The following is a 13,420-nucleotide window of genomic DNA, read 5'->3' on the forward strand; positions in this document are numbered from 1 at the left end:
TCAGCTGTCTCATCAGTAGTCTTCAAGCTGAGTGTGAAGCCCTGAGAAAAGTTGTGGCACAACAGATTCACAGGAAATCAGCCAGCACCATTAAAGCGAGAGGAATTTAAAAAAAAAGTGTAAAATCCAGTGTGCAAAGTACAAAAAGAGTGACAGGACTGCATGACTTCAGTCCAATCAAGATAAGCAAACAGGTTAAAACATTCATATATGGCACACATTTGGATAAATATTAAATCTTGATTTATTATTCTTTTTGTTAAAAATGTATTAAAATGTCTTTTGTGACCTGCAGGAGTCCAGTTAGAGCTTAAAGTGGCTCATGAGACCTCCATATTAAAGTTTTCCATGACAGTAGTGGTCAGCAGGTCTACACAATGTACCGAGGAAACACATATCTTCTGTTTTGTCATTTAAAAACAAACAAACAAACAAAAAAAACTGTGCTGATGGAAATAATCTGAGTAACTTGAGATGAGACGCCTCGCTTTGTGAACTGTTAGTGGTTTGGGACTTCAGTGCAAATGGTAAACTGAGCAGAAGCAACATGAAGCATCAAAACAAGCATCTTAGACATTAAAAAGATAATTAAGGCAACTCTTTCAGTTCCTCCTCTGTGATTGTTAAAATGTCTTAAAGTGTTTGATAAAAGTGGCGTTAGTTTTCAGAGGAAGTCGCTCCTTCCGCTTGAGGTCTGTAATGTCACTTTTTACTAAGGCCCAAGTTCCATGAGCTCATCTGAGCTGGAGCCTCAGCACCTGTCCAATCAGGCTCTGGTGTCCTTGTAACTTGGCAGCCTGAGGCTCCCAAGGTCAAACGTAACCTCACCCATTGAATGTGTCCTGGGTTTACAGTAGCAGTGGTGTGTGCTCTCCCACCGGCTCAGTGCGCATGGTGAGCTGCCGCATTCGTGCCAGGAGGCGGCTGGGCAGAGAGGGGAAGTGGTGGCTCGGGTCCAGGACGTTAGTTTTGCGCCGCTCGCGTTCTTGCTGCCACATGAGGTACGGGCTGGGCGGGAAGAACGGCCGGGAGCGCTCGCGGTAGAGTTGCAGGACGATGCCGCATACGCTGAGCACCACCCACACTGTGATCATGACGTAATCTGGTCAAAAGAAAACCAGAGAGTTTTAGTTGAAGGCCAGTAACTCAACTTTGCCAGCTTTGCTGAGCTCTTGACATTCACTCGTGTACTCACCGATGGTTTGAAACGGCACGTCAGTGAACACTGCACTGAAGGTGTTGTTGAGCAAGCGCTTGAGGATATTCAGGGTGATGTAAGAGAGGCTTGTGTAAATGTAGGCGTTGACAGCAAGAACCACAGCGTAAGCGCCAACGATCCCACATGTGGTGATGTTTCCCTGAAACACACACATGATTTTTACTGTTTGAGCTATGAAGGCTTGCAAAATCAATGCTGCACTCTGTGTGTTGTAATTGTGCTTTGGACTGTGCCATTTCTCCAAAAATAGTGAATTTATCTTGTGAGCACACTTGTTCGATCATTTTGGGCTGTGTAAATTAAATGTTATATAAAAATGAAATTATTATTCTAGCCAGGCAGCAATGCAGCATGCTGCGAAGGTGACCGAAACAGGACACGAATGATGAATGAAATAATGATGGATTAAGCACCATTAGACCCTTACAGTCAATACAAGAGTCATACAGCTGCTCAAACTAATGACTATTTGCTGACAAACGTTTAGTGCTATTTATGTCCAGAACCTGGAGCTGGCTCTGGATCATAGTCTTTCTAACTATGGTACCTGCTGTTGACCTAAATGTCATTCTTGACATGACCACCAGGTGACGCTAAAAACCTTTAAACACCTCCAGCTCCTGAAGCGTTAAATCAGTTACCTCTCTGGGCCAACGCACGAAAAAGAGTGGAACGATGAGCGTGACGCAGCAGAACGTCACCCAGAAAACAGCGTCGGATTTCCTGAACACATCGATGTCTCCTGCAGAAAGACCACGACACACAGAAACTTATGGAACATGAAGCGTTTAACAATAAGCTGTAGCTTTTTCTCACGGTACTGAAGAGTCAACGACACACAACAAAAGCCAGATTTATTCCATACCTAATGGAGTGAAGAGGACAACGGAGGCGAGGAGGAAGCCGAGCATCAGGCCGACCACAATCACGACCACGGCCATGACTGAACCGAAACGCCACCATATCATGACCAGGATGATCCCGCCCACCACGCCAAGCACGGCTGACAGGGTCAGACGGACTGCACAGAGAAAGACACAGACAGCAGTGAAAAGCATGAAATGCTGCACATCATGTGAAAAGACTGAAAGCCTAGAAACCACCCCCCCCCCCCCCCGACTTACTGTCATAGTCCAGCTCTGTGGTCCTCGTGATGAGGATGAAGAACAAAAAGGCTGCAAAGCTGAATCCCATGCAAAACAGCTCTGTGTGGTCAGGAGAGGTGGAAACAGGGCCCAAGAAACAAAAGTCAGAGGGAGGAGAGAGAAGAACAACCAAACATAAGATAACAGCAATTCATTCTCTTCACATTTCACACAAACATTGTTAAAGCTACTGAAATTCCAGCTCCTGGGACGTCATGAAGCCTCGTGCTCCGGAATAACAAATTCTCCTCAGACTGGGGAGACATACTGTGTCTGTCATTATCAGATTAATTAGTAGCACTGGCAGCGGGGGCCGATCACAGTGATGGGTTCAGTTTGGAACAAATGCATTTGTGCGTGACACGCCAGGGAGACCACATGAGAGGCAGGCCACTGCTAAAACCCACCGACTGAAGAGTGAAGGGCTGAGAAGATGTTGCAGCAGCTCTGTGTGCATTTGACGCTTTTTCTTTGTTTAGTTTCTATGATGAAATTATCTTTTTTTTTTAAACAGCTTCTGACCCCATAATTCTCTCTGCTGACCATGTAACGACCCGTGATGGGAGCCTCTTGTTTATAAAATAAACAACTGGCAGAGAGCTTCAGAGTCTAGAGAGGAAGCTTTAAAGGCTTAAGACTAAAGAGTGGTTGAAACCTGAAGTTTCATCAGCTACAAAGATGACGATGTGGACCGATCGATACAAATAAAGTTACTGACACAAATCAACAAAAAATCTGACTCACGCTGGATTAGTATCCTGCATTCAGAGCTATATACTCACAAATGTCCTGTAAAATGTCCTGACTGTAGTAGTATTAATACTACACAGACTGACCATCATGCACTGGGATACTGTAGCACCAAAGCCACACAAAACAAGAACTAACTACTCACCACATTTAAAGAATCGATGCCCAAAGAAGCAGACAAACAGCCCTGCCAAGCCAGTGATGGTGAAGAAGATTTTTGTAGATATCTTCCCTGAAATATCATTTACAAACCGCAGTTACAATAAGTCAGTCATTTATACAGTCAGAAATCCATGCTTCAATAGCATCGAGTTTTCGACAGAGCTCAGAAGCTCACCTAGAGTTTGGCAGCTGTCTAGAGTGGAATTGAAGCTGCAGGCGTAGGTGTGGGCGGGCACGTAAGAGGCCGAGGTGTTCAACAGCGGGTCTCTAACGATCACAGAGTAGATTATGCCCTGACCAGGGATGGAGTTGAAAACCATCGAGCTCACATCTGTCGATTCCAGCGTCATGACCTGCGGGGAGACACAGAGAGGAAAAGGCAGGAGACTTGTGAACAGGCAGCTCTGGCACATTCGACTGCTAATCTTCGGCATCCGCTGCGTTCACGTTGCACACCCGTTTGCCGTTCTCCATCATGCCCTTCTTGTCGGCCACGGCCTGAAAGCCGGTGAACAGGCTGCGCTCTGACAGGTCATTCTCAGGCAGGAAGTACTGGTAGATGTCGTACTGCAGCCGCCAGCGTGTGTCGGCTCCTGTGGATTGGCTGCAGGCTGGAGGAGCTCCATCTCTGACGGACAGGAGCAACATACATTTATCTTTGGATCACCACAATTTTATTTTCATTTTTTCAGAGTATTACATTTTTTCAAAACCTGTAGCACAGCTAAGACCTGAATCTTAGGTTAGAGGGAGTAGTCACCAGGCCGACTGATCACATGATATAATAACACATAACTCCAGTTAGACATGTCAGACAAGAAGAGTTTCTAACGCATCACTAAACCAACCTTTAGTGTTTAAAGTTAAACCACTTAAACCAATTATATCAAAACCATTTACCATGTTACATGCGTGATGCTTGAAATATAAAAAAAACAACAACAAAACAAAAACAAAAAAGGGAAAAAGTGTGATACTGTCTAACAAACATATTATCTACAAGCAAATAAGATGCATGTTTTCCCCCGAAAGCTTTCACATTAAAATTTGAATAGAGTCTCCACAGACCAAACAGGAAATGACTGTGTGTAAGTGAGCAAAACCATTTCAGGACAACTCTGTGGCACTGATATACAAAGCAAAGCGTGAGAAGGTGAGGCTGTGTGTGTGTGTGTGTGTGTGTGTGGGTGTGTGTGTGTGTGTGTGTGTGTGAGTGAGAGAGAGAGAGAGAGAGAGAGAGCACGAGATCATTTCAAAGAAAACAAACGGAGGTGGTTTGACGATAGCGCGGCAAATGTGATCTCTGTACAGAGCCGCTGATGCCTGTGGCTCAACAGGTTGAACAGGAAGTGAAGAAAACAATAAGAGTCGGTGTCATGTGCTACCTCTCATATCCCAGGTTGGCAGGTGCAAAACGGATCGTGGTCTCATAGAGATTGTAGTGGATGTAGATGTTTGGGTCAATTTCCAGGTCAAACTCCATATTGCACGCTCCTGGAACTGGATCTGACACAGAACACATTCACTGTTAGACGCTGGACTGGACGTGGTGGGCCAATAGGAGGAAGGCTGAGAGTCATTCTGCTATGTCAACATGACTTATTAAAATAGGTTTCAACACCCAGTGGAGGTAAACCAAATCAGTGCGAGTACAAGCTCGTGGTCGGCTCAGGTTTCCTCCAGTGACAATCACACTGCGCTGACATGGTTTGTTTTAGTTAATGTCCAAAGTTTTTGCTTTCTTCTCCTTTTACTTTCCTGTTCTGTGCTTCTCAGGCAACATTCAAAGACAGTGAAACAAGTCAGAAGAGAAGCACACTGGTGTATTTTGTAACGGAGGACAGTTGAAGTGTTACCAGTGCTGGAGTAGGAGAGGATGACCCCGGTCCCTGCCACAGTGTTGCCATCAGGAGAGGACAGGAACAAGGTGAGGGACGTTTGGTCCCGCCGGAGAGCCGACACGAGCCCTGAGTCCACCGCAGTCAGGGAGAGGCCCAGGCCCGGCATCTGATCCGAACAGAGATATCAATTAGTAAGCAGATAATATGCAGAGGCACATGCTGTGCTGTTTAGAAAACATAGAAGTGCTCCCATTCATGGTCTGACCTCATGATGGTGCTTGAGGAAAAATTCACCAAGCATTCAACTTCATGGTGGTTATAGATGAGAGACTGTGGATTACCAAAGCCATCAGGCCCTCATCTCTGAGGACCATGAAACATTTCCATGCAAACGTGGGTGAGATAGTTCTGTCTGACCAAAATGATGTACAGTCTGATCTCAAACTAAGGTGGTGACGATCCCCTGCCAGTTTAACCTACATAAACACTTTCTCCTCTGAACGTCTCAACACACTTGGTTGTTTGTTTGGTGGATTAGTGTGAACTTGCCAGCGATTATGATTCACTGCAGACTCAGGTCCTAACAAAGTTAAACACCTTAAATGCTGGTGTCTGTCTCCAAAACAAGAGGAAAGAAAACATTACTCAACTTGTGCTATGAAAAAAAAGGACATACATTCCAATAATAGAGCTCCTAAGAAGAATGACAAACATTTTATTTTAAGAGTCAGATCTTTAGGCCCAGGAAGCACTGCTACAGTTAAAAAAAATAACTTCCTTCTGCTCTGATTTCTAGTTGGTACAATGGCTCTGTTCTGTGACTTTCACACTCTTCTGTCATAGCAGTAAGACCTCCTGTAGAAAACAGAGCAGGCATCAAAGAAAGCAGATATGAGACTGATTGAATCAGCATTAAAACATGTGTTGGGGTGGGCGTGGTCTGCAAAGCAGCTTGCAGATGTCCTGTAGTTTTAGGATAGAGCTACGTTTGTGAACAATACAACAGCTACTTCATTTGGAAATGAAAGCTGCTTGTGATTGAAGAGATTGCTGACATGAAGAAAACTCCATTTTACTCCTTTAACTTTGAATTAAATTGACTTCTTACTGTAAATGTTTTTTTGTTGTTAAAACTTCATTAATTTGAATTTCACTGCCTTTGAGAGCAGGACGAATCAAACACAGGCGTGTGCCACATGGTATACCACATCCTGACCTGGTGAGCGCTGCGTTCACATGAACAAGCTGGTTTAGAGTTAGAGAATATGTTTTATCAAAGCAAAAAATACATTATCGCACGGGTTAGAGCGCGACATTATACGTGCTTCAGCACTGAGCCGGCAGAGTCTAATGAAAACCGAGAGACTTTACATTATCTGTACTGTGTTTCACGTGGAAAGATTTTTGCTTGTGACAAACAACAAATGGAAAAAGCTCATACTCAGGCAATGATCTGAATTACTATTGTGTGACAGGCCTGGCGGCATAGAAGATCTGCGCCCCCATGACATGGCTCTCAGTCCCACTGCTGTATAATAACCGCATTGTATCACCATCTCTTGTGGACACAGACGCTGCTGGAGTATGTAGAGATTCTCAAGTCAGCACAGGCTCAACTTCAGTTGTGTCATCAGCTGCAGAGGTGGGGTCGCTTCAAACCCAACTATCACAAGTGAGTTAAAGTTTCAACACTTAAGTCACCAACAGGAAGTGGGTAAAACAGTGATATAATTAAGTGTAGGTTTGGTTTATGAAAGCATTTCCTTTAAAAAATGATTAGTTTATCTGTTTTTATGCTTCTAATTGAAATATTCAGTCACCAAAAACATTGACAGCCGATAAACAACGACAAATATAAATCAGGATCTTGTGGTTATCATGTCAAACAAGCCAGAGTTATAAAAAGGAAGAAAAAAAAGGAAATTGACAAAAGAGATAAGAATATAAAGGAAACTGATGTGCACAATCTGCATATTCACTTTTTATTAAGCTTTATCTGATGCTGTGTAAAAGCACACTTCCTGTTTTGTTCTTTCTAAATTTCTCTGTCCTTCTTTTTGGTGATTGCTGGTGATCTTTAAACTTGAGACATGTCTTAATGATAAGACGAGTCTTCAATCACATAGATTTGTTTTTCTGGCCCTTTCCACTGTTGCCACCACCAGAAACGTAAATAAGGAAAGTTAAGCTAAACTACTTTCCATGCTCCTGTGTGCTGCATGGACCCAAACGGCGCTGTCTCCTCAGACTTCTGGGACTGACGCCAGAAGTTTTTCCCCTGAGGAACGCCCCGTCTGCCACTCATGACCAGAGGACTGTAGATCAGCTGACTGCGGGTTCTCTCAGAGGGTCAGACGACCTCACTCACAAAGCCTCATTCATTAGCCAGATGTAGAACTAACTGCCCGTGATGCACTATGAAATATGCCTCTGAGTTTATTTCCGTTTATATTTTTGCTGTGTCATGTGACCACACTTCTGAAGGATCACCCAATTTAGATTACACATCTGATTTGCTGATGTAACAGAAAACATCCCCTCTTTAACTCTTTGTAAAATGCACTTCACACACACACAGATCGAGAAAGAGCTATCACATTTATTTCTGGGTTTGCTTATTGGGACAGTTCAGTCTGGTCCGCTCAGGTCACAGGTGTTCCAAAGTCTCCCCTCCCCTACGCTCCTCTCCCGTCTCACTAAAAAGGGGAAGAAACTGTCATCAGACCAAATGCCACCGGCTGTGTTCTCACCTGCCTCCCAAGCACCGCCCCGTTGAGCTCACTGCACCACTCCTCCCCCTGCAGCCGAGCCAGGGACCACACCTCCACCACACACCCCCACCGCCCGACTAAGGCTGGGGAGCTGTCCAGCCGAACCTACTCAGGGCGCGGGCAGGATGTGATAGCTGCCGTCTTCTCCACCTGTGGACGCACCTGCCCGCCCTCCAAGTGGTACCACGGATACTGTACCTCCCTCCGTCCAACCGCACATTTCTTCGGGTTGGCCGTGAGCCCCGCCCTCCTCAAGGACTCCAGGACTGCGGCCACCTGCTGCACATGCTCTGCCTAGGTGTCACTATGGATGATCACGTCATCCAGGTAGGCGGCAGCATATGCAGCGTGTGGACGCAGCACCCGTTCCATGAGGCGCTGAAAGGTGGCCGGAGCTCCGAACAAGCCGAACGGAAGCGTGACGAATTGGTACAAACTGTACGGAGTGGAGAAGGCAGTTTTCTCCTTGGACTCGGCAGACAAGGGAATCTGCCAGTAGCCCTTGGTTAAATCCAGTGTCGTGAAAAAATGGGCCGTGCCCAACCAGTCCAGGAGCCCGTCAACCCGGTCATAGGATAAGCATCAAAGCGTGACACTTCAGTCACCTTGCGATAGTCGACACAGAACCGTACAGACCCATCCTTCTTCACCACAAGAACTATGGGGCTACACCAGGCGCTGTGCGACTCTTCTATCACTCCCATTTTCAGCATTTCAGCCAATTCCCTCTGAACAATTTGCCGTTTATGCTCATGAAGCCTGTAGGGTCGTGAACGCACCGTCATGCCAGGCTGTGTTTCAAAATGATGCTCAATGAGAAAACAATATTTTCACGGACCAGCCTTTAAGGTGTCGTGGATAAATACAACAAAATAAAATGATAAGACCAAGACAAAAACTGTGGTATTAAATATAATAATAAACGCGAATTCACTGTGTGATTGTGTAACTTTATTAGCAGCGTCCTCCTGAAATGTGCCAACAAAATTGAGTGTAACATCCTCCTCTCTGCCCCTTAATGCTCTCTGGTCACTATGGTAACGCGTAAATATTTCTTTCAAAATCAGACGCACAACTACAACACGGGAAAAGACCCAGGGAGACCGAGTTGACGATAAAAACCCTCAAAACCATAAATTTCACACCTGAGCCTGAACTCTCACGGCCCAGTACCAAATGACTCACAGCCCGGGGGTCCCCAACCCCCGGGCTGTGAGTCATTTGGTCCGTGGCCCGCAGGTTGGGGACCGCTGGCTTAAAGAAACAGTTAAACAAACATGGAAACTGTACTTTAGCTGCCTTCACTAATTGTCATGACACACCAATGGCAGCTCAGCCAGCTGGTTACTAAAATCACTGTAAACTTCTTGTTTGCCACTCACATCCATCTAAATGAACTAATGTTTACTTAGCGTCCGAGGAGAACACACTAAAATAAACAAATACCCACTATTACAATTTGTTGTATTTGTGGCTTTGTTAGTTTCAATGTTTTGTCCTAAATATAGGCCAAATGTGAAGTATTAACACAATATATCTATACAGTTTTACTGAAGAATGTGGCTGAGTAAGAAATGGCAGCCTCAAAAGCTTTAAAACGATAGTGACAAAGCAAATCATATTAAATTGAATCAAATTAATATTTTTACAGCCATTTACAAAAAAACAGTTTTGATCTTGACAGCTTATCTCTGCTCGAATAGCAGCCGTGCAGGGAAATAATGGTACCCGCCATGAAGCTAAAGTTTAAACTTCAAAAGTGTTCAGAAAAACGTAACCATGTGACCTACGTGGTATCATCAGTGTGCTGCTGGCTTTCTGTTGAACAAGCAGGTTCATCACTGTACGGTTATTGCAATATTCGAATTTCAAATTTGTCTACGTGCCTACTGACAAAGTGATATTGGTGGCGTTGGTGTGTTTTTAATGGAAGAACAAAACAAAACAAAAAAGTTAAGCCTTTAAAAGGTGATGTCCCTGTGGGTACAGCCAACCTTTATATACAGTCTATTACTGATAACACCAGTTCTTTTTCATTTAATTAAGTAATATTTCAACAGCACTTCTACTTGAGTGCACACTTTCACTGCTCTTTCCACCTCTTCACACCAGAGGTTATCATCTCAGCATTTCCTCACCCTTGTGTAGGAGATTGTTGCGTTTCGATGCTGCGTGTGGAACTGCAGAGTGATGAAAGCGACCTCTGAAGGGATTGTGGACACCACCGCCTGCACTGTCTCATTCTGCGAGATGCTCACGTTCTGGAACCTCCCCGGCAGGAAAATCACCCGGTCTGAGCAAGAAAGGGGAAAGTGTGATTTATGTATTCTGTAAGTCAGGATTTTTGGTTCTCTTTTAGTCACATCACTCACCACCCGGCCTGCTCGCCAAATTTATCTCACTCACTCCAAAAATTAAAATAAAGTCTTCTGACACAGTGGTGGAGAGGCACAAGTTGAAAGGGATGTGATTACCACAGAGGGATCTTTAACAGTACTTAAAGAGGTTCAGATAAAATTTAATGAAAATTTACTTTAAAGTCATGTGAGCGCTGATTTTTATAAGCCAAGTCCAAGAAAGTTTATGATAAATTCATCACAGTACTTGTACACAGTATTTGTTCTCCTGCTTCAGTCGGTCTAAGTTACTGTAGAAAAGAAGACTGGCTGGCAGGCTGTAGCTGGTACTAGTCAACATACAGTAAAATGCTAATCACCTGACACAGCAGCAGTTTTGGCAGTAGGTGACAAGCCAAACATGCCACCTTAAACCAGATCCTAAAACAGATTAATCACACAAAAGCCTGAACGAAGGCGTGCTCTCTGTGCTGAGGCTACTATACGGAAATAATCGAGTGTACCATCTAAATTTGATACGTTGGTTAAATGGCACCATAAACATCCTTCAACATCTCAGAAAGTGGAGGCTTTGTCAGAGTGATGGCTGGACCCGAACTGTAAAATGTCAGCTGCTCATTTATTATGTTTCCTGTTGTGTAAAGATCTGCATACAGAGATTCAGTTCAGAAAACAAAACAAAACAAAAAATGTATTTATAAACCGCTTGATGGGCCTGGACTCATAAAACATGTCTTCTTCTTCTGATCATCTGCTTACATGACTACTGGTTTTCTTTTTGTTTATGTTCTTTCTAATAGATCTCCGTTATTCCATAAAACAAAGTTCCACAATAACTGGAACCAATCAGGCAGCCTATATCTTATCAGTGTCCTCACTTAACATCAAACTACAGGCTGAAGTTTCCTTACTGGCCATTTCTGACTCATTCGCCTGATTATATATAACCCACTGCGGTCTAAGCTGTCTCCAGTGAAGACCTCTAATTCTAACCATAACTGAAGGCAATCAGAATGAGTAATTTTTTTTAAATCATAGGCCAGTGTTGATTACACTTAACAGTTGTATTTGAAATATTAAGACAATGAAGCATAATTCAGGCACCAAGACTGACAGCTACAAATGTGGCATCATACACCCCTTTAAAAAGAACAGATTACACTGGAAAACAACTGTTTTTTCCCCTCTTTGAAAAGCGATGCAGATACACAGAACAGACAGTGAAATGTGAACATGATTATGTCATTTTTATATTATTGTAGGGTCTTTACCTCACAATATAAAGCGCCTTGTGGCAACTGTTGTTGTGATTTGGCGCCATATAAATAAAACTAAATCTTGGTAATAATTAAACAAACCAAAGAAAACACTGTGTTGGTAACTGCACTTGTTTTCAGTTAGGCCACACTTCTGGTTTTGTTGCACTCACACACAGCAATCTTCCACACTTCCTTAACTATTACTGCATAGTTCTTCAGCAGGAACTGTGTGGGAAGACTTCAAACATTGAAGACTGTGTGTTATGAGGACGAGAGGCTCACAATGTGTGAGGTAACTTTTTGCAAGATTCACTAAGTTGCTGTGTGAAAATCAAAGAATGTTTTGAAGTTTTCAAAACACACACAGCTCAGGATTATCAGTGCTTTTAGATTTATCATTCCTGACAGATCCTGCTGACCTGGTCAGTGATTTTAATTTAGCGCTTTGAGGTAAGGACAACATGACTGGTTAATTTCAAAGCAGGCTACACACACTGCAAAGGTGCCTACGCACTCCTGACATGCAGACAGAACTTCAGCCTCAGGGCAGAGTCTGGTCTAACACAAGTTCAATCACTTTGCATCGTGTTGACTGCCATCTTTGCTTTTTGCATCAGCCGAACTGCTTAACTGACAATTATTGGGCCCTTTATATGTAATCATATTATATATATATATATATTACATTTGGATAAATTGATTTAGATGCACTACTTTCAAAGTAGCACCCCCTGGATGCGAGTCTTACTTCTGCAATTTATGCAGAAGCAATTTAAATTCTGATTTCCTTCTTGTGGTCCGTCTAAGGTTCTTCTTATGGTAAGACCTAGCTGCCTCTTCCCCGTGCCGTCCACCACATCTGAGACAGATTACTGTTTACATTTCCTGTTTGCAGATAAAATATGTAAGTAAGCTACCTGGAGCTGTAAATCTCGGCATACTCGTTAAGGACAGCTTTAAACGCAGAGCTTAACTGACAAGAGGGCTAGGCACGACTAACATCCTGTGTACGAGCATCCCCTTACTTCAAACTTTAAACATAACCGAATTAAATTGTGTGGGATAAATAGACTGTTTTAGTCCGTTACATAGAATAACGCGTTAATTAGCTAGCTAATGCCATACAAGAGGGCAACTCTAGTGTCCTGCAGCCCAAACACAACACCACTAGTTTGAATATGATAGCTTTTTGATTATATACCATTTACATTTAAAGGTTTCTAAAACCGAATGTCACTTTACATCAGATTAGAAAGAAAAAAATCCTCTGGTAAGGCTACTCACTTTCTACCTGCGCTTCAACTTCATACACCAACTGAAGAAGCAGCAGCAGCAGCGGGAACCAAATCCACCGAGACATTTTCCGCCTCTCTATTTTGAATTCTTAACAAACCCTTTTCTATCTGCTCCTCCGTAAAATCATTGGTAATGTGGCAGCGTCCCGTGTTTGGGTAGTAAGAGTCCCTGCAAACTCGAAAGCGACATGCTTGACTGACGTGAAAGCCTGCCTGAGCCGACCTTCTCCCTCTGCCGCTCTGACTGCCTAACGAAGCCACCGCGAGATTCTCGTCCTCCGTCCCGCGATATCCCCACCTCCCTCTGGCGTCACCAACCATCAACACGATCTCGAGTGACTTCGATACATCAAATTAAATGTGTCAATAATTAAATAAAACGTTAAAAAAAACAATTAACAAAACATATAAATGATGTATTAAATTAATTTCATTTCAAACATTTAAACAATTATTTATTTACAATTTTAATTCGTTTTAATTAATTAATGATGACTTTACCTCATTAGCCGTGTCTCACTTCGATTAGATCTGTCCATCAGACCATAACAAATCACAACAGGAGACCAATTTATATTGGCAGACACTATTTAATGTGCGCACAAAGCAGCACACGAGCTG

General features: G+C 43.4%; 1 protein-coding gene across 1 annotated transcript in view; it reads right to left on the reverse strand.

Moving 5' to 3' along the window:
• tm7sf3 (transmembrane 7 superfamily member 3) overlaps positions 1 to 13,076 on the reverse strand; it is a 13,239-nt gene extending 163 nt beyond the window's left edge. The window contains exons 1-12 of the mRNA XM_084910402.1: positions 12,789 to 13,076; positions 10,027 to 10,181; positions 5,133 to 5,283; positions 4,662 to 4,782; positions 3,733 to 3,904; positions 3,452 to 3,629; positions 3,260 to 3,346; positions 2,344 to 2,424; positions 2,085 to 2,240; positions 1,861 to 1,961; positions 1,196 to 1,358; positions 1 to 1,102 (exon numbers count right to left, since the gene is read on the reverse strand). The exon at positions 1 to 1,102 is cut by the window's left edge and continues 163 nt beyond it. Of these exons, the coding sequence (XP_084766528.1) occupies positions 849 to 1,102; positions 1,196 to 1,358; positions 1,861 to 1,961; positions 2,085 to 2,240; positions 2,344 to 2,424; positions 3,260 to 3,346; positions 3,452 to 3,629; positions 3,733 to 3,904; positions 4,662 to 4,782; positions 5,133 to 5,283; positions 10,027 to 10,181; positions 12,789 to 12,864 (1,695 nt within the window). The 5' untranslated portion in view covers positions 12,865 to 13,076 and the 3' untranslated portion in view covers positions 1 to 848. The remainder of the gene's footprint in view (positions 1,103 to 1,195; positions 1,359 to 1,860; positions 1,962 to 2,084; positions 2,241 to 2,343; positions 2,425 to 3,259; positions 3,347 to 3,451; positions 3,630 to 3,732; positions 3,905 to 4,661; positions 4,783 to 5,132; positions 5,284 to 10,026; positions 10,182 to 12,788) is intronic.
• Positions 13,077 to 13,420: the final 344 nt, after the last annotated feature.

Source organism: Perissodus microlepis, chromosome 17, assembly GCF_051167445.1.
Source record: "Perissodus microlepis isolate ML-2025 ecotype Zambia chromosome 17, ASM5116744v1, whole genome shotgun sequence".
In the NCBI taxonomy this organism is placed as follows: Eukaryota; Metazoa; Chordata; class Actinopteri; order Cichliformes; family Cichlidae; genus Perissodus; species Perissodus microlepis.